The following is a 27864-nucleotide window of genomic DNA, read 5'->3' on the forward strand; positions in this document are numbered from 1 at the left end:
TGGAAGATGATGAAAAAGTGATGCACTAGAGCAAGGTCTTGAAGAAGCACAATTATAAGCTAATGAGATGAGATGGGTCACACCAATTGAGAGCACACTAAGAGGACTTGTACAACAGTTTGTATGCATGTATTTATTGTATTTTGAGGTGAACCAAGACTCCCAAAGCAAGCAAATTCATCAATTGTGGTGTTGTTTAAAGTGTGTACCACTCTTTCTTTTAATTTAAGGTGATTTGATGCAAATCTTTCTCTTTATTGCTTACCAATCTTGGGGTAATTATTACACGCAACTACTCAACTTTATGAGCTTTTTATAAAAGTCACTTAACTTTAATTTTTTTTCATAAAAATCATTGAATTTCAATTTGATTTCATAAAAGCCACTGTGATTAAAAATTAAAGGTTTTTAGGTTAATTTACTGACTTATCAACTATTTTACAAGTAAAATTACCTAACTACTAGTTACTGATAGGGAAGAAATGGAAAAAAAGGGAGGGCTTTAACGGTGAGGGAGATAGCGGGATGTATTTTATTCATCCTATTTTCTTTTTTTTTTAAGAAACTAATAAAACAATGTAATTTTATTTGTAAAATAATTGATAAGTCAGTAAATTAACCTGAAAACCTTTAATTTTCAATCACAGTAGCTTTTATAAAATCAAATTGAAGTTCAATGATTTTTATGAAAGAAATTAAAATTTAGTGACTTTTATGAAAACACTCATAAAATTGAGTGACCGCATGTGATATTTATCCCCTATCTTGAATAGAAATATCTCACATAAAATTGACCTATTTTCATCTCCCACACTCATTAGGAAAGAATACTCTCTCCTTAGGAAGAAGAGAATCTGACATTAATTACTTATCTTTTCATAGTCTTGGAAAAGTTAAATCCTAATCTTCCAAGTAGAGCAACTAATTCAAACAACCAAATACTCCCACAAGATGTCACATATGCTTTTCCAAGTCATCTTGGATGTCCTCCATGTGGCAACCATGTCATATGCCACATCATCAATGGTCCCACCAAAAATTGCATTTCTCCTATTTTGCTTAATTAAGCTCTAACTGACTCCAAATCACTTCCATTCACTTTGAACGCCTACAAAACATAAATTAAACATAATAAACACTAAATTAACTTAAAAACATGAATAATAGACTAAATGTAAGTATGCAAATGTATGACATTTTATGCATTTATCACATAACCTCTTGTCTCTCCAAGAGAGCAGAACCACACTTTATATAACATTAATATGACTATTATTTCACTTGTGAGATTAGTTTATAAGTTATGAACTTTATTCATAACTTTCTACCTTGTCTTAAAGCCATACTTTACACAACATAAACATAAAGAGGAGCATTACTTTTCATCAACTCTAGGCAAAACAGTTGCCATGATGCAAAATCTATCTAAGGTCCCACTTTGGAGACTAGATGTTTTCTCTTTAAGTAACTAAGCCACACACTTTAGCCATCACTTTCTATTATCTCTAACTTTATACTTTAAGGATTAAGATCCTCATTAGGACTTTCTGACTCCTTTGTAAAAGCATATTCATGCTCCAAAACATTATTGTACTGTAATGGGGACTTACTACACATACATCCTCTTTGACTCATGGTACACAACTCTGCCCAACTCCTTTATATCTGTATTTTAATCTATAGCTTATAATGCCTACTTAAAAAGAATGAGTAGGGTACTTTGCTACTATTTAACTCATAATGAACTTTAACATTTAACTTTTATTTAACATTTAATCTTAACATAGGCCTTAATAGGGCTTTCATCTACCAGCTCTGCCTAAATTTGGTAGTTAAGCCCTACTTTGAGGCACTTATACTGACTTAACTCTGTCTTTTTCAATTGTGCCTTTCATTGGGTAGGAACATCATTACACTATATTTCAGTTCATTAATTTTCATTCATATTCTTAGGGCTGACTATCATTATTAACTTTATCTCTTTCTATTTTATTCATTTCATTTCATTCTTGTCATTGAGCTCACATTAAGCAACTTTCATTACATTCTAGGCCCTTTTCATCATTCATTTGCCTTTTCATTTCTTTTCCATTTTTTTCATACTTGATCAAAGATTCAGACCTTAACACTAATACGTGACCGTTCTCAATCACTCTTCTTAACTTCACATCCTTTAAGCTTTCACTAACTTGACATACTTTAACTTTGACTTAGAACATGTAATAACAAGTCAACACAAACTTTACTTTAACATAAAGGGACCAAAAATATCAAAACTATAGTCAGCACAACATAATACCACCAAAATCATCAGACATGTAGCCAAAATTACTATGCTTGCCATTTCAAAATACTTATTTTACTTTTACATAATGGGTCACAATCTTACTTACTTTTACTTTCTTTCACTTTACTTTTCTCTACTTGTAGCTAGGTCCAGTCTCATAAACCTAGTTCTCTAATATAAACTTATAATGACCTAAATCTGGAACTGTTACCAGTGCTAGGACTCAAGCTAGCATAAGACCTCCTATGCCCATAGCAAGCCTAACTTGCATCGAATTCTCATTTAAGGTCCATATTGTTCATATAAATCAAGGAAACAATTAAGGAAAGAGGTATTCAAAGCACTATTCCAGATAAGGTAAGTAAAGTGAATAGAGAGAAGAGAGCTAGAAGGCTCACAGCAGGATAAAGTTAAAACAAATGTATGACAAGGATGCTAGCTAGTCAGACACATCCCATAAGGCATCATGTTAGTTGTGTGGAGATGTCAGCTCCAATAAGCAGGAGAAATGGCCTTAAGAGCCGAACCTAAGGTTTTAAAATGCAATATAACATTAGAAAGGGATAATGGTTAAGCCTCCCACCCCAAAGCACAAGACTTAGGTCATATGTATTATATTCCTTGCTCCCAAAGTGGTGACAGGGCCATGTTCCATTAGCCTATTAATAAAGGGGGGATACCAAGTAAGGAATGCAGCTGGAGGAACGAAGCATCAATGCATGCCACAACATTCTAAACTATCATATAAGATAATGAAAAGGAGTTATGGGAAATAGGTTAAAGAAAAGTTAACCAATTGGTTTAGATAAGGAATAATGAGGGAAGAAAAAACATAGGCAAAGGCATAGAGACTATAGGTAAAGCTACAATAAAGGTGGTGGTCAAAGGAATTTTGAGGTAACAGGATAAGCAAAAGTGGGGACAAAATAAGTAAGAAACAAATAAGAGATGGATAAAAGTAGTGATCCTAAACCACTAAGGTACCTAAAGGCCTAAGTCATGGCCTAAGAAAATGTTTAAAGCTAGCTTAAAAGGCTTTAAGAATGAGGAATGTGCTCCAAAATCAAGCAAAAGACAAGGATGCAAGGGACGAAAAAGGGCATAGTTTGGTTGCCAAGAATGAGACTTTAGCAACTGAACCATGTGAACAGTTGCATAAACAGTTATGTGAACAATGCATGACACTTTCAACGGTGAAATTTTATCTTTCAGCCACTAAAAAAGGTCTTGCTTGCATTATGAAATTTTCTTGCAACTATGTTCAACCTTATCAATAACACCCCTTAGTGAATAGAGAGTTAAGAGTATTAGATCCCACTCAATGTTCTGGAATGGGAATGTCAAACACTCTATTTAAGTGAGAGCGACTCAAAGAATGAAAGAAAGACCAAGAGGTGACAAGCGATGGCTTAAGTTACTTACTAGGTGCTGGAATCCGTGAATTTCAGCAATAACAAATTATTAGGATTTGATTTCTGTTCTTTCCTATTGTATATAATATATTCTTGTTCCTATTGTTGTATAGTGCTAGTTTGGGTTGTAGATGCTAATACGTACTAGCAATGATTTAATTATATGTAGTACTAAATTTAGTTTTTGGATTTGTTACTAAGATAAAAAATAATAATAATTTGAATATGACCATCAAAGTAACAAGGAGTGGGAATGTGAATGTGAATATGAGAGTGAAATAACAATTTGAATTGAAATACAAAAGTGCATTGCAATGTGGGCATGCTAGAAATTAATAAAGCTTCACTGGTAAGAGAAACTTAGCTGTGTTAAAATGATTGCTTACTTTTTGGGTTTTAACTTTTCTTCACTTTTTGTCGCCAACTTCAATCTCCAACTTCCATACACCTGTTTATCATTAAATCAGCAAGCTGATTTTATCTTACCATTAGCTATAGAAAGGGTATTTTTCTGAACCCAACCATTTACTGCCATTGATCATGAAATGAAGATAGGTTTCAATTCTTGGAATTTTATTAGGCTACTAGTAATTGCCATTCATTAAAAATGGTTGCAAAGAGCAGGCGGAGACTTCACATATGATATAGCCAGTCAAGAAGAAAATGGGATTTGGGAAGGAATTGTCAGGGATGGCTTTGCCATCATTTATCTGAAAATGGGAACTTAAATAATTATAGAGGGAAGAGAATTTGATGATGCGGATAAAAACAACTGCAAATGGGTTTTAATAACATGCAATCTCCAACTTTAGATTTTACTTTATTTTGCTCCCCCTTGGGTTCTTCTAGACTTATAAGTAGGATTCATCATCGATATTGAGCTTGTCCCCATCTTTTATGCACAGCTACCTGTGAAATGCTTGAATAAATTCATTGATCAATAATTGGCATTGAAAATTCCATCATCTTGCCCTTTTTTTTTTTCCTCCTGCAAGTATTGTCTTAAGATTTATATTTAAGGGTCATTTTATACAGTAGGTAGTTGACACTTGATGATAGATTCTTTGTTCCATTACCTTAGAAATCTGCTAGATAGATTCATTAATGCTAAGTGGGTTAGCTTATAGCATTCTCAACCAATCCTTATTCAAGTTAGGGGTTGTTTAGAGACAAGATAATAAATGGAAAAGAAAAGCATTTGCTATCATCTCTTTCAAAATCTCACTCAACAGTGAGAGCAAGAGATATAGGGGTTCAACCATCTATTTCATTATCCTAATCTACAACATATGAAAGGAATGTACAAGGTAAGTCTTCATCATCTAATTTTCAATTGCCAATGAGTAATGGAGGAAGCGAAAGAATAAGTTCGTACATTTCATGAAATAGAGAAATGGATAATATATTGCTAGTGTTTTATATGACCAGCCAAATCAAGGTAATAAGAGCGAAGGAGAGTGGAAGCCACAAGCTTATCAAGCAGTTATGGACGAATTGAAATCCAAATTGGGGCTTAAGTTAGTAAGAGATAATGTGAAGAACAGAATGAAGGCATGGAAAAGACATTATGCTATTATCATCAATATATTGACAAAGAAAAAAATTAAATGGGATGACAAAAAGATGGTGGTGATCAAATATATGATTTTCGCAAATGTAATGAATATGTTGAGGTATTGACCATTTCAACTTTATCATTTGTTTAGTTATTACTTTTACCTTATTGCTTGCTTATAAAAGTTAATTTATTTTAGGGCGTGGTTATCAAAATAAAAGTGATTGATAATTGGGATGATATTGTTATTCTGTGTGGAAGTGATAAAGCCACTAGAGACAGTGTACAGAAATTTCTTGATGATGTTGAGGCAAAAGAGAAATAAGGTAATGAAGTGTAATCTATTGTTAATTTAGATGAACTAGATAGTTCATGATCACAACCTCAAAATTTTGGAAAAAATAGAAGAGCAAGAAAAGACACTTTAGCTGATTCAGTAATGGAAATTGCTTACTCATTCAAAGAATATTTGACAAATAAGAAGAATCTGTAGTCTTACAAATTCCTAAACTTCCTGGAAATCTTTGATGCAGTTCAAAAGCTAATGAAGGGTAATTCAAAAGAATTTTATTCCCTCAAATCTTTTCTGATCAAGAAAGAAAAAGATTGGATAGAGTTTCTTCTCAATAGCAATAATGTTTAGTACTCTTTTCATTAATTTTCATGATTTTAAAATTGTTGGAAAAGTTTAAATATAAAAATTCATATAGCTTTGAAATTAAATTATTATTATTATTATTATTATTATTATTATTATTAGGTATGCCAAGTCATGTTATGGGTCCACAATATGAATAAAAAAAAAGAAATTTCTCATATAAAAAAGTTTTAATTAATTAAAACCTCATATTAATTTAAAAAATATATAATTTGAGTTTTAAATTTTAATAATTATATAAAATTTATTTTAAATTTAAATATATGTTAATTAACCATCCAAATAATAAATTTTAAATACAAGACTTGAAATTCTTTACATGAGCTAAACAAGAGATTTTTGAATTTATAAATTTCGAATTCTAAATTTAAAATTTAGAAATTCCCCAATGCAAATACAATAGAAAGAGTGCAACGTAATTATAAAATGAGAAATTAAAGAAAATAAAATGAATACATTGAATGTAAATTTAATGCCTGTTTATTATCGTTGTTAAAATTATTATTAAAAAATTATTTTTAAATATATTAATAAAAAATATTAAATAATAATTTAAAATTAAATTTAATAAATTTTGATGATAAGCATAATAAAATAATAATTTTCTTTAAATTGTATTTTTTTTTATTAAAAGCTTTTATCATCCAACCTGCAGTTAAACGGCAGAAAATTAGGCTTGAAGCGATGGGAGTGAAGTGATCTGAAGCTTTTGAGCGGTCTCAAAGGCGAGAAGATCGGGATCAGAAAGCCCTACTTTCTCTAAACTGCCTTTTTTGTTATACTTTTTCTTCCCTAATCAATCATTTTCTCCACTGCTACCTCCTGCTTAACATCTATTGCATTTCTTCATGCCCAACTCTTTGGAATTCGCAGATTTTACTTCCCAAAGACAACGCTGCACTCAAACAATAGCCCAATAGATAGCCTGAGGCAGAGAAAGAGTGGTTTTGCCTAGCCTCTGTAGCTGCTTCGTTCATATTCAGGGTATGCTTGTCCTCCAAGCCCTTGTAGCTGCACTCGAAAGTGTTTCTTATAATCACTTGATTCTGGTTTTCTTGGCAATTTGAAGTTGAATTTTCGTTTTTGTATGTGTAGCAGATGGATAGGTACCAGAGGGTCGAGCAGCCTAAAGCAGATACGCCGATAAATGAGAATGAGATTCGCATTACCACTCAGGGCAGGATGAGAAATTATATTACCTATGCCACCACTCTCCTCCAGGTGATCCCCTTTCTTATTTGTGGGTTTATTACTTGCCTTGCCTTATTATGCTATTTTTTCAACAAATTAACTGGTACTTTTTATGAAGATTTAAAGCTTTTTGGAAGTATTAGATTCTCAAATAGAATTGCAGCAATTGCTCTTAGAATTGCAGCAATTGCTCAGTAAAGGGCCTTTCTACACCCGTGTTTGCTAAAACTTTGTCATTATTGAATTGGGTTTGATGAACAGCTTGTGTAGTGGTTCTTTTATCATCTTATATAAAGAAGGTTTATTCTTAAATGGAATGTACAGCAGAATGCTATTTGAAATGACCTTTGATGTTTTGCAATTTCATGTATTGGAGTTCTGGTTAGACTACTAACTCTAATGCATGGATGTTAAATCTTGTTACACTTTTGAGAACTTTTTTCAGTTACTATGAAGTCCAATTACCTTTTTCTTCTTACCTTTACCTCCTCCTCCTCCTCCTCCTAATTTGTTGCTTTTCTTTTTTTGGGCATGTGTGTGCGCCTGCTCACATGCAGGAGAAAGGGTCCAGTGAAATCATTCTTAAAGCCATGGGCAGAGCTATAAATAAGACAGTGATGATTGCAGAGTTAATTAAGGTGGAATGTGGTCTCTGACTGTTGCTGCCTCTATGACTCTGTCTCATCTTTCTCATCAGTTATTTTCTTTTCTCCTTTCAGAGAAGAATTGTTGGTCTGCATCAGAACACCTCAATTGGATCAAACGATATAACTGACATGTGGGAGCCACTGGAAGAAGGCCTTCTTCCGTATGTAACTTCTGAATTTTTGCTACTGGCCATCATGCAAATGCAATTTTTAGTGTGTAAATGATGCAATGATTGCTGCTCTGTTTTCTTGTAGTCTGGAGACTGTTCGACATGTTTCAATGATCACAATCACTTTTTCAAAGAATGAGCTGGACACCACCTCCATAGGGTAATTTCGGATTGCCAGTGAATGCAGTGACTCTCTGTTAGCAATGTAACTATGTTGGTGTTTTGTCATTGGGGTACATGGTGCATAGACAGTGATGATTATAAATCAGGTTATAGGCGACGCCAATCTTATTTGAGTTTTATGCTTGGCTGTGAAATGGTTATATGACTGAATGATTCCTTGGTAATATTTTTCATTTGTTGCATTTATCATGTAAAAAAAGTTGGCTGACATTTTCCTGGTTTTTGCTAAAATTTGCATACAAACTACTGATATACACATAGTATCAATTTTTTTAATATCATATTCATATGTGAAAGTGATCTGTTTGGATTGGCATTTTTTTATTGTTTTTGCTGCTGTCAAATTCACTAATGAAGCTTTTCTGCTTTGTAGTTTTGGAATATAGTAATATTCAGTTCTTTGTTCTGTTGAAATGGAACTTGACTGATGCTTCATGTATGTAGGGGAGAGCATTCGGTTAATTCGGTTTCAAACCGAACTGAAATTGAAAAACTGAATAACCAATTTAATATAAAATCCCAACCGAAACTGAACCGAATTTAGAGAAGAACCGAATTGAACCAAACCAAATCGGTTCCGCTTGGTTCGGTTCAAAACCATCGGTTTGAGGAAATGACCAAATGGTTCTCCTACCTCACAATCCTGAATTTCCAGTTCCAAACAGTGTCGTTCAATTCCCCTGCCTCAATCCCAAATTCCCAGTAGTCCAAATTCACAACAATAAATTAAATCAACACCAACAACAAATTCAATCAACAACACCAACAAAAATCATCATTGAAAAATTACAAGTTTATAGATTTGAATAATTATATTCAAATAAATAATTACATTCAATTGCAAAAATATCATTGAAGCATTCACTCATCATCGACAATCTCTCACCGTGAGGCACATTGACGACAGGTCTCCATCTCTGATGGCATCGAGGCGAGCATGGGTGAATGGTCTTCTGACGGTGTCGAGATGAGGATGTGTTTGGGTCTCTGTTTGATGGGTTGAGGTGAGCATCGGTGGTGTGATGCACTAATCAAAGAGAACAATGTGATGAAGCCATGAAGGCCAAAAATGGAAATTACATGCAGCTTTAACCTTTACATATAGAAAGATCAAAGAATGCGAAGAAGAAGAAGAAGAAGAAGAAGTGTGAAGAGCTGGATGAGGAACGAAGATTGCTAGAGAGCAAACTAAGGAAAAGAGAAATAGGATTTAGGAATTCAGTTTAAGGAAAAGAGAAATAGGATTTAGGGATTCAGTTTATGTATGGTATAGATAGGTGCTTGAAACGACATAGTTTTAGGATTTTGGGGTGGTTCAGTTTTTTTGGTTTTTTGATCAGAATAACTGAACCGACCCAAATAACCGAAATTATTAAAAACTCAAAACTGAACCAAACGATTGAACCGAAAAATCGAACCGTTTGAACTGAATTCGCTCGGTTCTCTTCGGTTATTCGGTTCAAACCGGAAACTGCTCAGCCCTACATGTATGTAAAATAGTACTTTCGTATTTCAATTGTGCTGGAAAAGCATGATAAATACACAGTGATCTGGATTAGCATATGGATTGTGAACTCAAAATTCTATTTCAACTCATCTTGATTATATTTTTAATTTGCAGTGTTTCAGGAGCTGCGTATTTATAGCATTCTTTGTAAAAATTTTATTTCAAATTGATCCATAAAGCCTATCCCAATTAGTTTGGGATTAAGGTCTAGTTTGAGTTAAGCTGTGTAAAATTGTACTTATTGCTATATTTTATTGGGCACCTTTTTACTTGTGAATCTGAAATATTCTTTTCTGGATCCTGAAGTTTTTATATGACATCTGGGCCTATTATTCTTATTTGTACTTGAGCTATGATCTTGAAACTTTATTTGGCGTTACGAAAACCATTCATAATTTGTTTTCTCCTATCTTGCAATGCAGATATCAACCTCCTCTTCCAGTTGATCAGGTGAAGCCATTGAATGAATTTGAAGATGAAGGAGGTGTAGTGACAACCTTTTCTATTGATTTATGAGGCTCTTTGCTGTTTTTAAGAATAGGATTGATTTGTATGCTTCCTTCTAATTCAGAAGGCTCACCAAGGATGAGAGGAAGGGAGCATGCTAGTTGGGGAAGAGGAAGGGGCAGAGGTAGAGCTAGAGCTTATTGCTTCTACAGAATATTCATTTTTTGATGTTTCATTTATGTTGCCTATGGTTTAAAGATCTAAGTGGATATTTTTAAGCGTATGCAGCAATTTGTTGGTTTTCCTATTATAGTTTAGCATCATTATCACAAGGTAACTGACATCATGTGAGTTTTTAATTAATTCTCCTTTTAGTTGTGGCTTCTGTTGTTCTTAGTTTTCTAATTTTGTATTTGTGTTTGTATCATTTTATGTTTGCTTTATATGTGAATTCATTTCAATCTATCAAAAATTTACAGCCGCTGAACGAATTTCTAAACAAAAGGAGGTCAAAAGCTCGGTTTAAGTCATGGTTATAAGACATGTTCTTTGGATGTGAAATGTGTCTCCTGAAATTATTTGGAAAATATGTTCTTTCTAGTGATGCCATGTTCATTGAATTCTGTTTTTGTATGCCAACCTGGCTTAATTTTCTCACTGGATCATTATTAGTTTTGTTATTACGTATTGGTAGGGAATTACAATGGAGGTGGAGATTATAACGGTGATGGTTGGGCTGGTGGGCATGGTTATGGTGGCAGAGGTCGAGGCCGTGTAAGGGGCCGTTTCTTCCGAGGCCGAGGCCGTGGTCGAGGGCGAGGATTTGGTGGTCAATCAAGTGGATACAATGACTATGGTGAATTTGAAGCACTGCCTGCCCCTGGTCGTGGTAAGTTTCTAGAACTAGTTATATATAAATTACTTTACATACTTCCCCCCTCCTGGACTAGTATTGATTTATGTGTTCTGTTTACGTGGATTGCTATCAATGCTTTTGGGTAAACTTGGCCCTGAAATTTCTGGTTGATTATTTTGTGTTTCTGTTGATTCCACTAATGAGAATCTCCTAATCTTAGAAAGGGAGTTCTTTTTTGTGAAATAGCATAATACAATTTGAATTTTGAATAAGTTAGGTTCCCTCATCTTGTAGACAACTGTATAACAATGGGGATTGTAAGAAGGCAAACATAGGCAAGTCTGGCATTCCCATTTTCTTTTATTGCAGTTCCACTTCATTGTGATAGCAGTATGCAGTTTAGAGCAATAAGAGCTTTTGTAGTTAAGATTGAATGTCACATGTTATCTGACATTGGCTATTTTTAAATGGTTTCTGAAATTGATGCCTCATTTTCTACATAAGCAAAACTTAAATGTTATTTGTGTAATTGTTGTCAGAATGGATGAAAAATCTATTCGATGTGCCACTAGTTTTATGTTGAAATGTTTGTCTTTAAATTGCATCAGATTATACATTGTCTTTCTTTATTCTAAATGGCCCATAACTCTATTTTGAACTGTCCTGTGAATGAATTTTGCATCAGATCAAATTTGGGTGTGAACATTGTTAAAATATGGAACTGTATGCTTCTAATGCTTCATCTGGTACTTCCAGCAAACATGAGAATAATTGAAATGAATTTTTTTGCTCATAATCTCTGGGAACAACCCCCATATTCACTCTGACACTTGTTAAGTCTTCCACTTGAAATTATTGGCTATTGAATCTCTAAACCTTTTGATTTGGTGCTATTAATTCTATATTTAATTTCTAGTTCTAATCCCTTTATCTTTTTTTCTGGCTTATGTGAATTTTTATGAATTTGACATAATCAAGGGTGAAAGAAACTGTAATTAGATATTAATCATAGAAGTTGATATTTTGTTATTTTGGGGAAAAATAACTTTTTGGAATAAAGGCTTAGTTGAGATGAGTTGAGTTGAGTTGGGGAAAAATAGATTAAAAAGGTTTGTATGAAATGCTATTCGTGTATTGAATGTCTCTTGGAGATTTTGCAGGACGTGGTCGTTGGAGGGGAAGGGGCCGTGGGCGTGGTCGTGGTCGTGGTTTCAGATCAGATGGCCCTACCCGTCAGGCAGGAGCTGCCTGAGCAGCATATATGGGAAAAACTATAATGTAGGTGTGCAGTTTGAAAATGATACATGGATGGCTGCTCTGCTCGTGTCGTCGTGAATTTGGTGATATTTATGGGTACTGTCGTAAATTTGAAGTATGTGAAAGTGTTGCAACTATGATGCTTGCAGTTTTGTCTTCCTGTGGTCGTGTAGGATTATTTTTTAAGTTATTGCTGATCAGGTGTTTAGCATACTGGCAGAGGTTGTCATAAATTTGAAGTATGTGAAAGTGTTGCAACTATGATGCTTGCAGTTTTGTCTTCCCATGGTCGTGTAGGATTATTTTTTAAGTTATTGCTAATCAGGTGTCTAGCATACTGGCAGAGGTTGTACATTTTTCTCCTAGATAGGAATGATAGAGCAGTACATTCTTTTATTATTAATAACAAAAATAGATGCTGCATGCTAATTTTAATGGAACATTAGACAATTTTCTTTATTAATGGGAAAAAAAAATTCCCAATTTGTTGTTTATCATTCATTAATTCCTACAATATTAGCTTGAATGTTTTGGAGAAGTTCATAAGCAGAATCAGGGAAGAATGAACAAATAAACTATGCATGTTATAAGGCATTTACCATGGATATATAATGATGAATTTGTGAACTGATAAAGTGTTCATAATTAATCATGATATGGAGCAAAAGCATGCTATTATTTTTTTAAAATAAATAAATAAAAGATATGTTAATGAAATAAGAATATTTATATGCAAAAATTGGGAAAAAAATGTTCAATATTAAATTATGCATATGCGTTGATCTTGCCAAAAAAATTTAAAGAAAAAAATTCGAGGGACTAGATAGGGATCATGAATGTTGTAGGATAGAGTAATTTTTTATCTATTATAAAATAAAGTAAAACTAAGATAATTATAGAAGAGGGAAGACTAAGAGAAAATAGAATTTTTGACTTTCTAAGTGTTTTAAATATCACATATATTATCTCTATTTATAAGCATATATGAGAAGATAAAGGGTTTATAATTAATGGATTACATAAAGAAGTGCGTAAGTTGAAGAGTAGTATATTGAACTTATGGAGAGAAGTGAAGAGTTAATAATTTTAATGGACATTCACCATAAAAATATTCATAAAACTCTCTTTTAAATGTCCACACATTAATAAAATAATGTATCGTTAAAACCTTACTAAAAAAAAACCTTAGTGGAAAAAAAATCATAGTAAAGGAAAAACAAAACATTATTCTTGTATAGAATAAAAGATGAATATTGTCTCATTAAAAACACTTACCAGGAAAACCCAATGGAAAAGAACTACAATAAAGGAAAAAAGAATACAATGCATATTAACTATCCCTCGTGAAGATATCACTTGAGATTTTTAAGTCTTTGCATTCCAATATTGTTCACGAATTTTTCGAAACTTGCAGTTGGAAATGTTTTCGCAAGCAGATTAATAAGATTATCTCTTAAGCAAATTTCTTGAACATTAATTTCACCATTCTTCTAAAGATCATGAGTTAAGAAGAATAGTGGAGAAAAATGTTTTGTTCTATCTTCGTTAATGTATCCTTCCTTCAACTGATTTTGCTTGTCATATTATCTTCATACAAAATGGTTAGAACTTTTTTTACAGGTAGACTACAGTACTTCGAATATGTTAAATTACTAATATCTCAACTACACACATTCTCGGCTTGTTTTATAAATTGCTCCACATGTAAATATACAGCCTGTCTAAGATCTACCATTATGTGGATCAGATAAATAACTTACATCTGCAAAACCAATTAAATCTGGATTGATTTTTGTGCTTTAGGCAACTTGAAACCAATCAAAGTTCTCAAGAATTTGATTTTTGTACTTTAGGCAACTTGAATCCTTGAGGGATTTTTCATATAGATATTTTTGTCAAGTAAGCCATACAAATAGGCAGTCAATACATCCATTAAATGCATCTCAAGGTTTTTATAAATTGCCAGACTAAAGAAATATCAAAATGTAATTGCATCCACCTGATACACTTGCATTATATAGATATTTTAACGTACTTTTTATTGCATTTCATTGGCATTTTGTTAGTTAATCGCATGATTTCTAGTTAGTTTCATTGCATTTTTAGGCTTTTAAGTTAATCTAGCTTAATTTCTTAATTTATGTTTTTTATCAAGCAATTTGATGTAATCCTAAGGCCTAAAGCACAATTGAACAAATTGGGAAGTCAAAAAGGGCAAGTCAAGCACTTAAAAGAAAAGCACAGGCCATGTACTCGGAAAACTTGCCCTATGTATAACACCCCAAGATTTTAAATTTTATTATTTATGAGTATTTTTGGTATTTTAATTTTATTTAAATTTTGAAATTTTTTTGAGATTTTTCGGATTTTAAAATCGGGTTCGATTTTCCGAAAATATAAACTTTGATGATTTTTAAAAATTAATTTAAAGACCACGTGGCGAAACTAAAAATATATTTGGAGTCTACGTATTTTTCTGAGTTTTCTGGAATTTTTTCGGAATTTTTGGACCACGTTTTCCCGAGGCATAAAAATTCAAAATTTTGTATTTCGAATCGAGCCAGGCCGAATCGACGGATCGGCGGGTCGACCGGACGGGCCGAATCAGACCGCCTTTTCCTTCTTCCCTTTTTCTTCCCCGCGCGCGCCGTCCCTCTCCCTTTTCTCTCTCGTTTCTCTCTCCTCCCCACCCCCGGTAGCGGCCGACCACTTGACCCCAGTAGCCAGGCCCCTTGACCCTCCCAGTGGCTGCCTAAAATGGCCGAAAAATGCTTGTGCTGCGTTTGACTTCCCGCCAAATCCGCCGATCCGCCACCAATTGGACCGGGTCTTGTGTCTAAAATCATCTACTCGGCGAGAGCTTTCCATAGACACCAAGAACGCCGAAATCCATCGAGCGGTTTGTCCGATTTTTGTTCGGGAAGATTTTAGCCCATTTCGATTTTTGGGCTAGATTTCTCGAAAACCGTGAATCCCACGAGAAAACCGAGGCCACCAGCACGCTCCATTCGTCGAGAGCTTCGCAACGACATAAATTTCGAATTTTTCTGACACCGTTTTTTGGTGGGTCCCACGGAACTTCGCAGTGTTTTTCCGAGCATTTAATGAGCTTAGAAAATTCTGAAAAATTTATGTACTAACCCTCGTATTATGGGCTTCGTGTCGGTATCCTCGATTCGCGAAAATTTGACAGTTGACCGGGTCTGCAAATTTCGGGCCAAACAGACCCGTTACCGAAAAAGTCTCCGAATTGGATCGAGGTTTTGGCTAGCCCCCATTGTCGACGTCGGCGCGTTCAAGTCGGAATCGGCAAAGGTAAACCCGAACCTTACTTTTTCATAATTTTCTAGTGCTTAAATAGGATTAAAAATCCGTAAAATATTCGTGGTAGCTTAGAAAATTATGATTCTTTTTGCAATAGCTTAGTAATATTGCTAAGGACCGCGGGGCAAAGTTTTAGAATTTTTAGAGCTGATTTGGGCAGTTTTTGCAAAAATGGTCAATTATAGGGACTAAATTGAAATTTTACATATTGTGATGGATGATTGATTTGATGGGCCCAAGAGGGGCTGTGTGATGTGATTGAGTTGTGGATATATGGATTGTGAGTATAGAAGTGTATTTTGAGCCCTTTTTCAGGTTGGGTAGGTCCTAGGTATAGGGGAGACTCTGCCGGATTTTCGGCACGACTTAGGACGTATTGGTCTTTTTATTTGTTTGTATTGAGTCAAATTTATTAAATGATTGTAATAAAATTGTCAGGTGAGCCGAGACAGCCTTCTTCCTCCACCCAGCCGCCTCAGTGACCATCGTCAAGTCTGTGAGTAAAATATTAATTTTAATTGTAATTTCGATATTATTATATGTTCAGCATGCCCATGCATCACTTATATGCATATATTTATGTAGTTAAACTCTAGGCACGATTTATGTTGCATTCATAACTGTTGATGTGCCATGGATGTTGTTGTGGTAATTTGGAGCAATGTGCGTGCGTTGGCGTGCGTGTGATGTGGTGTGGACTATGGATAGGGCCAGGCGATCACGGCTTGAGTAATTTGGGACCCGATCCTTCAAGGGGTAGTCACGGCTTGAGTAATTGGGACCCTCGATTTGGTTATTAAGTGGAAGTCCGAGCTTGAGTAATTACCGGCACGAGTTGGATTTAAGAGAGTGTATAGGGATCAGCTCCCATATGTTATGATTGATACTACAGGGTGTGTGAGTGCTCCAAATTACCTATTTGATGTTATGATGTAAAAATGTTGTTAATTTTGCATTTCACTCTACAGGGTGCATTAGTTCTAGATAGTTATAGAGATTATGGTTAAAATTGATATTTTACTCTCTGAGTCGACGCTCACTCTGTTCAATATTTTTCAAAGCTACAGGAGGATTTTATTTTGGTTAACTCGCTTTTCTCCCTCGCAGTCAATTATTACCGCTTGTATAAACTTGTTAAATCTTAGAATTTCCGCATGTGTTAGAAATGTTATTTGATTTGGGTCCTGTAAACTAAATTATTATTTTGGGACTCAGAAACTTAATATGCTATGCATGTTTGATGGATTGGATGAGGGAGCTGAGCTCCCATTTATTTTTATGTTGATGAGTATGTGGAGGGTGAGCTGAGCTCCCCAATTGACTATATATTGTGTTTACAGGTCGGGTGAGTCGAAAACTCCCCGTTGGTAAGTCCATTTTATGGCCGGACTCTGTCCGTTTGTTTTCTTGATATTGGGCCCAAATGGGCCTTAGAGTTGGGTTAATGAACAGTTAGGCTTACTACGGGCCTCGGGGGCTTTAGGCTGGCTCAGGTCCTAGTGCCGGTCCGGCCCATAGGTTGGGTCGTGACACTGCCAGGAGTGTGCCAAGAAAAGACATTTACACGAGCCATGTAAGGGACCCCATGTAATGGTCCCTGGCCCGTGTAACTTTCTACCACCCCAATTGATGAAGACTTCTAGGGCTCCAAAGAGTTACATGGCCTACCCTATATGGGCCGTGTAATTTGCCCCAGCTCAGATACCAATTCAACTCAAACTCTATTTCACACGATTTAGAAAGACTTCTAAAGCCTCTAGGACTCTAAATTGAGGGTTTTTATGCTAGAAATAAATATAAGAAGTAAGAATCAAGCTATGGATCCCATCTTTTACATTCAAATTTAGATTTTCAACAATTTGGAGAGATTTGCACTAAGGATCTTAGAAGAGATTTGTAGCTAAAGTTCTAAAAGTTCAAAAGCTGCAGACTCTTCTATTTGGTTTCCTTTATTCTATTTCTTCAGATGTTTTGTTATTGTTATTTTATTTTTATATTAATTGTTAAACTCACCATAAGAGTACAGTTTTCTTAATTCTAGAATTAGGGATGTAGAACTTTCAATTTTGTTTGTGGATTTACATTGATTTTATTTAATAAATTTAGAGATTTGTTCTCCATTAATATTTTGTTACAAATTCTATTCTTAAGTTGTTAAGAATGTGAGTGACAATATTTTTGGTACAAAGTATCATAAATTAGTTCACAATCAAGGATACTTCACAAAAGGACATGCCTTATCCAGAAAGATTATAATCATATTTATTCCCAAGGTATTTATATGAGATATAAATAAGATAGAGTAGTGAGTCTCATGCCGTATAATAAACATGATAGGCACTTATACATGATAATAGGCCGAACCAGTGACGCTTATGATAAGCGCATGGAGTTTACTCTTGTCAATGCATTGTCATATATCATATCAGTGCATATAATCTTTAGACCTGAGATAACACAGTTATCTTGTATATAGGTAGTTTGAGTTTGATACTGCTTTCATACTTGTACTATGTATGGTATATGGGCATGTGTTGGCTCCTACTAGTTATATATGAAGATAGGTGTTGATCAAGATCGAATCCGTTACCCTAAGTAAATAGGGATGAGATCCTATGTTCATTTAATTATTCTTGATGATTTAAGTTCCTGGCCAGGACAGATAGATTTAGTCAAAAAAGAGTTTCTAACAAGAAAATCTAATTAATCAAGAATTGGAATTAAAAGAGAACATAATATTCATAGCGAATGGAGTTTGGCATTAACTATGACTCCAGCCGGAATTGGGATTTTGTAACGGAAAGATTCTAGTGTATGGTAATATATGATTAAAGGTTCATTTAAGGTATTCCTTATTACTAATTGGGTGGCCATGGCATGCTATGCTAGGTGTCAACCATGATCTATGATGTGCCTAAAATGGTTTAAAGAAATCATTTAAGATAAAAAATAGTTCTAATGATATTATGAGATAATATCATTTATCATTGCCAATAAGTAATGAGCCTAGTAAGTCACACAACTGCACAAGTTAATCACCAAGTAAAATGTGATTTAATTGACTAATTAAAGAGTTCAATTAATTAATTAATTAGGGTTTGGTTTGCAATAAGATTGCAAAGTCCCTAGCATGACTTGAAACCAAATCTAGGTTATTAGATGTATAGTTTAAATTAAATTTATATTTAAATTATTTAAATATGAATTTAATTATAAGAAATTAATTAATAGAGATTAATTAATCAATTAATTTATATTTGATATAAATTAATTTGAAGAGGAGAAATTATTAATTTTGAGTTGAGAACTCAAATTAAAATTTAAAAAGTAAGATTAAATCAATTGGTAACATGTGGCACCATGAGATGTTGACATATGACACAATATGATCTTGCCGCTTGTCTTCCAATGATGGAAGATCACTTTTCATGATTTAAATGGAGCTTAACACTTGGCTTCATAGGATTAAGTCAACCAAAAAGTAAGATGTGATCTTATGGTGACATTTGGCAAGGGTAAGTGAAGTTTGACTTTACTATAAAAGGAAAAAAGGAAGAAAGAGAAAACAATATTTTTCTCTTCTTCTTCTCAAGGTGGACGGCAACATCTCTTCCCCTTTTCTCGTCACTTGTTCATTTTACTTCAAGAAGAAATCCTTGTTCTTCCTTGAATTAAAATTACTAGAAAAAGTTTCTAGTGTTCAAAACACCCTTTAACCTTCACTAAATCACTAAACCCCATTTTCAAGTGTTTGAATTGGCTTGGGAAGTCAACTTGGGGCTGCCATACTTGATCCTTGTTGTGTTTGTGGTGGACAAGTTAGAGGGACAACAATTGGGGTCCTAGAGGCATCAAAAACAAGTGGGATTCATCAATTGTGCATCAAGAGGTTAGTAACCATAAACCCCTCTTTTACTTAGGGTTTAATTGAATTAAATGTTAATTCATAATATTAAATGGCAAATGAAAGTTTATAGCTTGCTAAAATGTGTTTTAGTATGCAATTGGGCATTGAAAAAAATTGATTAGGACCATAACACACTTGTATGATGCATGAAACACTAGAATGGTTTTTGAAGTTTCAATGTTTTAAATGCCCTAAATCCATGCTTCCACTCCTTCAAGGAGCCAAATCATGGAGCTCAAACTTGCAAGATCTGGAATAGGTTTTATTTGTTTTTTGTCCCTAAGGTAGAATGAGGGGTAATGGGATAAGGACTTTTTAGATTGTTAATAGTATGAGGAAAGTTAGGTGAGATATGCAACCAAATTAGGTAATAACCAGAGAGTGTGCAACAGTAACTCGAACTGTCTTATCAGACAAAGAGGCGAAGTCAGTAGGTAGTAAGTTGAATAAAACTCAACCTAATGGGTTCATAAGCGATAATGGCACAAATATTTGATGCTAAAATTCAGAATGGTGAGACCTAAAGTCTGTAATCGGGAGTTAGGCAAGTGTTTTTAACGTGACCAATTAGGTAACTTTGTGAGGAAACATGAGTGACTGTTTGCTAATAGGTAATAGAACAATAGTAGAGGACAAGACAGATATAACTATTACTCACAAGTTACTTAGAAGTACAAATATCAAAGTTATGAATGGAAGACTAGAGATAGTTCTGGAAGGATTTTATAGTGAGAGGTATCTTTCAGAATACCACAGAAGACAGAAACATAAGATAATAATGCTAGGTATGAAATACAAATGAAGTGTAAATAGATATAGTAAATTATGAGAGTATATGCCAGGCAGAGCAGTGGTACAATAAGGAGTTAGTTCACTGAAATCCTGTAGGTAGAGCACAATAATTGCAAAGAGATGATGAAAATTAAAGAGGAGCATCAAGAGACATGGGTAAATTTGATGCTGAAGTCTGGAAAGCCATAGGCAATAGATGTGGCTATATCAAGAAGAATGAATGCATAAAGTATCTTGTCTGGGATTGTGGTACAATACCCATTTCTCACTACCATAATAGTTTAGGTGGAAATTATAGGTTCAAGGATACCTATCTAACTATGAAGAGCAATGCCCTACAAAGGATAGTAGGGAATGATAATGTTTTGATTGTCATGTTAAGAAAGAGATACAGGAAGAATCATCCATGGTGAATGGCCTGTGTTTCATAAAATGAGTAGTAGGTCAGTACTATGGTATGATACTATATGGTGGATGAGCTGCTAGAAACCAATTGCAGAGTTAGAATTTTGAAAGTAATGGAGTTGGCAATCAAGTTAGGATTAAGAAATAATAAAAAGGTGAATTTCTATATTCCTAGAGTGGAAGAGTTTAGCTTTGATGATGACATGAGTGTAGCTCCATACAATCTAGTGTCAGTCATAAGTGCTAAAAGGATGTTAAGGCGTGGCTATCAAGGTTATGTGGCACTAGTGAGGGACACATTTGTTGAAAGTACTTGTGTGAAAAATGTATGTGTTGTTAGGGAATTTATGGACTTTTTCCTAAGGAGCTTCTTGGAATGCCACCTGATAGGGAAATTGAATTCTGCATATGTACTGTGCTAGGTACAAACTCCATTTCTGTACCAACCTACAGGATGGCGCTAGTAGAGTTAAAAGAATTAAACAAATAGCTGCAGGAACTTCTAGCAAGGGTTTTATCTAGCCAAGCACATCACCTTGGGGTGCTCCTATTTTGTTTGTGAGAAAGAAGGATGGGTTTTTGAAATTATGCATAGATTACAGATAGCTAAATAAGATGATAATTAAGAACAAATATCCACTTCCTGAGATTGATGACCTATAAGGAGCAAGTTACTTTTCCAAAATAGATCTACGGTCGGGTTATCACCATATGAGAATCCGAAATGAGGAAGTATCGAAAATAGCATTCAGGATAAGGTATGATTATTATGAGTTCCTGGTGATGTTTTTTGGACTCACTAATGCACTGTGGCCTTTATGGACTTGATGAACAGGGTATTTAAGCTGTTTCCTGGATCACTTTATCATTGTATTCATAGATGACATTTTAGTATATTTCTACACTGAGGAAGAGCATATTTGGCACCTAAAGATGGCACTATAGACTTTAAAGGAGCATTAGCTATATGCAAAAATTTTCAAAATATGAGTTTTGACTATAGAGTATCTCATTCTTGGGACATGTGATCTCTAGTGAAGGTATTCAGGTAGATTCAAAGAGAATTAAAGCAGTAACTAATTGGTTTAGGCCTATAACAGTCACTAAAGTGTGGAGTTTTCTAGGCCTAGCAGGCTACTACAAGCGCTTTGTGTAGAATTTCTCCAGAATAGCAACTACTCTAACCAGGTTGACTTGAAAGAATGTCCCATTCTTTTAGTAGGACAAGTGTGAGAAAAGTTTTCAAAAGCTTAAGGAATGCTTAACTACAGCTCCTGTGTTAACATTGCTAGTGGGTAAAGAAGGATACACAGTATACTACAATGCCTCTAAAGTTGGGTTGGGGTATGTTTTAATACAGCACGACAAATTAGTGACATATGCTTCAAGGCAGTTAAAGTGGCACGTGCAGAACTATCCCACTCATGATTTAGAGATGGCGGCTGTAGTTTTTACATTAAAGATTTGGAGGCACTATCTGTATGGTGAGGTATGCGAGATCTACACCGATCATAAAAGTTTGAAGTACATCTTCTAGCGAAGAGATTTAAATCTAAGGCAGAAGAGATGGATGGAGCTTCTAAAGGATTATGATTGTACCATCCAGTACCATCCAAGAAAGGCAAATGTGGTGGCAGATGCCTTGAGCAGAAAATCTTTTGGCAGTCTGGCACATATCTCAATAGAAAGGAGACCATTGATTCAAAAGATATATGAGTTGATGGATCAGGGTCTAATTTTAGATATATTAGATGAGGGTGCACTATTGGCACATTTTAGAGTAAGTCTAGACCTACAGGATAGAATTAAAGTTGCTCAACACAGAGACCGACAATTAATGATAATTATAGAGAGGGTGCAGCAAAGAGAAAAGTGTGAATTTGGGTTTGATATAGATGGTGCTCTTATACAAGGCTTCAGGATATGTGTGCCAGATGTGGACAACGTCAGACATGAGATTATGTAGGAGGCACACCATGCACCCTACAATGTCAACCCAGACTCCACCAAGATGTACCATGATGTGAAAGATAGGTACTGGTGGAATGGCATGAAGAGAGACATAACAGTTTTTGTGTCCAAGTGCTTAACTTGTCAAAAGGTGAAGTTTGAACATCAGAGGGAAGCTACAGGAGATTCCCATTCCAGAGTGGAAGTGGGAAATGATTACTATAGACTTTGCGATTGGGTTGCCTCATACCACACGGGGATATGACTCTATATGAGTGATTGTGATCGTCTGACTAAGTCAGCTCATTTCTTGCTTGTGTGGAACACCTATTCTATTACCCAATACACTAGGCTATATATTTGTGAAATAGTCAGATTACATGGAGTTCCTACTTTCATAATATCTAACAGGGGGCCCCAGTTCACTTCTCAGATTTGGAGGAAACTTCAGGAGGCATTTGGCACACAGTTGAACTTTAGCATTACTTTTCAACCACAAATAGATGGGTAGTCTAAAAGAATAATTCAAACATTGGAAGATATACTTCATATGTATGTCATGGATTTTAGAGGTCCATGGGATGATCAGCTATCATTAGTAGAGTTTGCTTATAATAACAGCTATCATTCCAGTATTGGAATGACACCCTATGAGGCATTATATGGCAAGAAGTGTAGGTCCCCTTTGTATTGGATAGAAGTTAGAGAGGCAAAAGTGCATGATTTAGATCTGGTGTAGTACACTTCAGAAATGGTTCCTTTGATCAGGGAACATTTAATGATAGCTTTTAGCAGGCAGAATAACTATGTGGATTCGAGGAGGAAAGGTGTAGAATTTGCAGTGGGTGCTATGTGTTCTTAAAGGTCTCTCCTATGAAAGGGGTTATAAGATTTAGAAAGAAAGGCAAGTTGACACCCCGTTATATAGGACCTTTTGAGATCACGGACAAAGTAGGAGCAGTTGTCTATCAGTTAGAGTTGTTACCAAATCTTTCTCATGTTCACCCAGTATTCCATATTTCCATGCTCAGGAAGTATGTTCCCGATCCTTTTCATGTGCTCAACCAGAAACAGTGGAGTTAAATGAGGATTTAACCTTCGAGGAGCAGCCAGTAGCCATAGTAGACTATCAGATGAGATAGTTTTGGTCAAAGCATATCTCTATGGTTAAAGTCTTGTGGAGGAGTCAATCTGTGGAGGAATACACCTGGGAGTCAGAGTGGGATATGCATAGCAAGTATCCATAATTGTTTAATATGTAATTCTGTGTTTTTATTCTTTCTTGTGCAAAATTCGAGGATGAATTTTCTATAAGGGGAGAAGAATGTAACACCCCAAATTTTTAAATAATTCTTTTGTATTGATCCTGATGAATTCATTAATATAATTGTTTAGGTGATCAAAATCGGCCTTTTTCTTCCGCCCAGCCACCGTAGTGATATCTGGTAGATTTATTGTAATGGCCCGGCCCACTAGTGATATGTCCCACTTGACCCCTCAGCTCTTTTAAAAAAAAATGCTAGGGTTAGGGTACCCCCAATTTATATTTATAAACTCTCTCTCTTGTTTTTTTGATGGATGATTTGCCTGTTACATCCACCCCCCCCCTTATGGAACTCTCCCTGCCGAGGTTTTTGTCCACCATCCATCGTTCAGCTCAAGGCTGCTGAGATACCACAAATATGTGATGGGCCAATGGCACTAGCTCTCATTATATATTGATACTCCCGGTCTCAGGCTTTTTTAGCTTTTAATAAATTTAACCCCACCAATTTATCTAAAAAAAAAACTCCTGTGTCTTTTTTTGGGATTTGATGTTTGTGTTACATTTATGAGTAGATATTACTTTTATTTATAATTTCAATATTATTATACATACAAGGCATGCTCATGCATTTACTTATAATTATATGTAAATAGTTATTATAGGCACGCTTTGTATTGCATTATTATTTGATGAAATTGATGTGGGTGTCGCTTTAGGGTAATTTGGAACTATGTGTGTGTCAGCGTGCATAAGGCGTGGTACTGGATATGGGTGGGATGGACAGATCAGCTTAAGCTAGCCTCACTTGGGGCCTGGTCCTTTTTGTGATAAGTCGGGGTGAGTATGACTTTGAGTTGATCTCGCTGACCCTCACATTTGAATTATTAAGAGAAAGTCCAGCTCGAGTTGATCTCGCTGGCAGAGATTGAAATTAAGAGAACTGTGTAGGGGATCAGCTCCCATATATATTTGATTGATGTGATACACGGGTGTATAAGTGCTCCAAATTATTGTTTGTGTGAATATTGTTTGAACTTGGTTGAATGTATGGATATAAACTGCATTTCATCCTTAGGGATGCATTAGCAATAGATAGTTATAGAAATTATATATAAAATCAATATTTTACTCTATGAGTCGAATGCTCACTCCTATTCACCCTATTTTTTTTCTAGGTTACTGGAGGTTATCTTTCTTTGTGATTAACCTGCTTCCCTCCTTGCAAGTTTACTAGCAACAAATATTAGTATTTCATAATATTGATTAAAAATTTAGACTCTGCATGTGTTAGGAATATTATATTTAGCTTGAGATTGTAAAAGATTATTTGTTTTGAAATTGTGAATTTATATTTATGCATGTGTAGTTGAATGGGATGAATACACACCTTGGATGAGGGAGCTGAGATTCCGTTTGATATAATTGTTATGTTGAGGATTGCGAGGGTAAGCAGAGCTCCCCAAATTTATATATTTTTGTGATCATAGATTGGGTTAGCTAAAACTCTCCATTGAGTAGTCCAGTTTATGGCTGAACTCTGTCTAGTTGATTTCTTGAAAATGAGCTTTAGATATGGGCTTTATGGTTGAGCTAAAATCAGTTAGGCTTACTAAGGGCTTTGGGGGCCTTATGCTGACTCAAGTCCTAGTGCCGGTCTGGCCCATAATTTGGGTCATAACAGCTAACAGCAACTAATTTAGGGAATCGATTGTTAAATTAAAAAATTATTTTAAATCGATTGCTATTAGCAATTGATAAAGAATAAGCTGCAAATAACAACCGATTTCAGCAACCGATTGTAAATCGGTTGCTGAATTTTTTTCTCCAAAAATTTCCCTCCCATTTCTTTTATTATTATTTTTTATTTGTAATCAATTTACAAATTGATTATTAATAGCAACTGATTTTTATAATCGATTAAAATCTATTGCTACTAGCAACCAATTTTGCAACTGATTATTTTTTTCTAAAATTTTTCACCCAATTTTTTGTTTTCTTTTTTCGATTTGCAACCGATTTATAAATCTGTTGCTAGCAGCGACCTATTTTTGAAACTGATTAAAATTGGATGCTATTAGTAATAGATTTTACAATCGATTTTCCTTAAAAAAAAAATTCGCCCTTTTGTTTGTTTTATTATTTTGATTTGCAACTGATTTGTGAATCAGTTGTTAATAGCAACTAATTTTTGAAGTTGATTTTTCCCCCAAAAAATTCTCTCCCATGATTTTTTTTTTTTATTTTGAAATGCAACTGATTTGCGAATCGGTTACTAACAACAATCAATTTTTGCAATCAAATAAAATTTATTGCTATTAGCAACTAATTTTTACAACCGATTGCAAATTGGTTGCAATTGGTTGCAAAACACTTAATTTTTAAAAGAAATTAACTACTGACAATCGGTTACTAAAATCAGTTGCTAATTCGCTTATATACAACTACTTATTTTCTTCCCCACTACTCATTTTTTTCCTTCTTCATTATTTTTTTCCTTTCTCATCCTGTTTATTTAATTTATTTTTCTTTAGCATAAAATAAAAATTTTTGTACAAAATATATTTTTTATTAGTAGATTATTTGTAGTATTAATTTTTAGTCATTGCTTTGTTATATATATATATATATATATATATATATATATATATATATATATATATATAATTTTTTTAGTAATTTATCTTATAAATATCTTTTTATATTTAATTTTTTATTAATATTTTTTTATAATAGTTATTATTAGTAATTTTTTTTATAATGTTTTTATATTAATTTTTTAGTACTAATTTTTCATTAATAATTTATTATTTTAGTAAGTTTTAAAAAAAATTATTTATTTGAATTTTTTTATTTATTATTTGGAAATTTATTTTTTTTATATTTTTTTTCTCAATTAGCAATTGACTTTTTTGTTACTAAATTAGTTATAAATAGCAACCAATTTATAAAATGGTTACAAAATTATAAAATTAAAGAAATCAAATTTTTTACAACTGATTATGTTTTGATTGCTATTAACAACCGATTTCAGTTGCTACTAGCAACTGATAATTTTTTTTTACTAAAAGTTTTATTTTTTTAAAATTTAATTAATTTACCATTCGATTTGATTGTTGATTATTATTTACAATTGATTTAGTTGTCGGTTGCTATTTGCAACCAGCATCATTGCAACCGACTGAATCAATTACTAGATCGATTAGCTACCAATTTTAATGGATCAATAATTGATTAGATTTATTGCTAATTTTTTTTTTTAGTGTCCACTTTCATTAACTTACCTCTACAATAATATATTTTTATAATAATTTATAAGGATAGTTTTAATAATATATCTTGTGATTATACAAGAGATTGATTTTTCATTCCTTGAGGTTTTACGCCATTATATTGTCATTCCATCCATTAGTAGAATGTTTATGAAATATTAATACCAATTAAAATTAGAGACTCATATATCAACATTCTACTAATGAATGTAGAGATGATGTAATAACATAAAATCTTTATGGTACTAATTTGATGAAAATAAAAGTTGTCTTTTAAATGGTAATGCGCTGAATCATAACATGTAATTTTAAAATAATCTATAATTTCTAATTGTATAGATAATACTCCTTTACATTAATTTAGCTAATACAATCTCATTTTATATATATATATATATATATATATATATATAATTAATTAATTAATTAATTTTAAATTTTTAAAAGTTATTAAAATATAAACAAATTAAATTTAAAAGGTATTTGGCTTGATTTATAAGTCGATCAAATCTACTTATAAATCAAAAGTTATAAGTATACTAGTGTTTGGTTTAACTTATAAATTGAAAAAAATTACTTAAAATAAGTCATAAGTTATAAGTAAATCATTCTTACTTAAAACTTATCTACTTATTTTAAAACTACTTTTTAATCAAGTAAAAGACTATATTAGTCTAATAATTTTTAAAAATATCAACACTATTTTCATTTTAACAATCACATCATTCAATTACATATACTTTTTGATCATTTTTACAAATTAAGTTCCTTTTAAACATT

At 33.7% G+C, this 27864-nt stretch overlaps 2 protein-coding genes across 8 annotated transcripts; both read left to right on the forward strand.

The window, feature by feature from the left end:
* The first annotated feature begins 6560 nt into the window (after nucleotides 1-6560).
* LOC110654668 (uncharacterized) lies at nucleotides 6561-12610 on the forward strand. Of its 7 annotated transcripts, none has more exons than XM_021810728.2 (10): nucleotides 6569-6687; nucleotides 6786-6896; nucleotides 7008-7133; nucleotides 7661-7741; nucleotides 7823-7911; nucleotides 8006-8080; nucleotides 10033-10094; nucleotides 10182-10241; nucleotides 10752-10946; nucleotides 12074-12610. In XM_021810728.2, the coding sequence occupies exons 3-10, from the start codon at nucleotides 7011-7013 to the stop codon at nucleotides 12163-12165; spliced, it is 777 nt and encodes a 258-aa protein (XP_021666420.2). In that variant the 5' UTR covers nucleotides 6569-6687; nucleotides 6786-6896; nucleotides 7008-7010; the 3' UTR covers nucleotides 12166-12610. The 7 variants fall into 7 exon arrangements, with proteins under 7 accessions (XP_021666422.2, XP_021666423.2, XP_021666424.2 ...); XM_058154251.1 differs by having other exon boundaries at nucleotides 7011-7133; XM_021810730.2 differs by having other exon boundaries at nucleotides 6561-6896; nucleotides 10185-10241.
* Nucleotides 12611-20711: 8101 nt separating this feature from the next.
* On the forward strand, nucleotides 20712-22564 carry LOC131169375 (uncharacterized). Its single transcript, XM_058128594.1, has 3 exons — nucleotides 20712-20924; nucleotides 21959-22087; nucleotides 22205-22564. Exons 1-3 carry the CDS (start codon nucleotides 20712-20714, stop codon nucleotides 22562-22564), a joined length of 702 nt encoding a protein of 233 aa, XP_057984577.1.
* Nucleotides 22565-27864: the final 5300 nt, after the last annotated feature.

This window comes from Hevea brasiliensis, chromosome 10 (genome assembly GCF_030052815.1).
Source record: "Hevea brasiliensis isolate MT/VB/25A 57/8 chromosome 10, ASM3005281v1, whole genome shotgun sequence".
In the NCBI taxonomy this organism is placed as follows: Eukaryota; Viridiplantae; Streptophyta; class Magnoliopsida; order Malpighiales; family Euphorbiaceae; genus Hevea; species Hevea brasiliensis.

Coding starts and splice junctions, on each gene's coding strand:
- LOC110654668 (XM_058154250.1), top strand. CDS start 7,011: ATGGATAGGTACCAGAGGGTCGAGCAGCCTAAAGCAGATACGCCGATA. Junction 8,081..10,032: donor CTGGACACCACCTCCATAGG/GTAATTTCGGAT, acceptor CTTGCAATGCAG/ATATCAACCTCCTCTTCCAG. Junction 10,095..10,181: donor TGAATTTGAAGATGAAGGAG/GTGTAGTGACAA, acceptor CTTCTAATTCAG/AAGGCTCACCAAGGATGAGA.
- LOC131169375 (XM_058128594.1), top strand. CDS start 20,712: ATGGAGTTGGCAATCAAGTTAGGATTAAGAAATAATAAAAAGGTGAAT. Junction 20,925..21,958: donor AAAGTACTTGTGTGAAAAAT/GTATGTGTTGTT, acceptor GTTTTAATACAG/CACGACAAATTAGTGACATA. Junction 22,088..22,204: donor GGCACTATCTGTATGGTGAG/GTATGCGAGATC, acceptor TGTACCATCCAG/TACCATCCAAGAAAGGCAAA.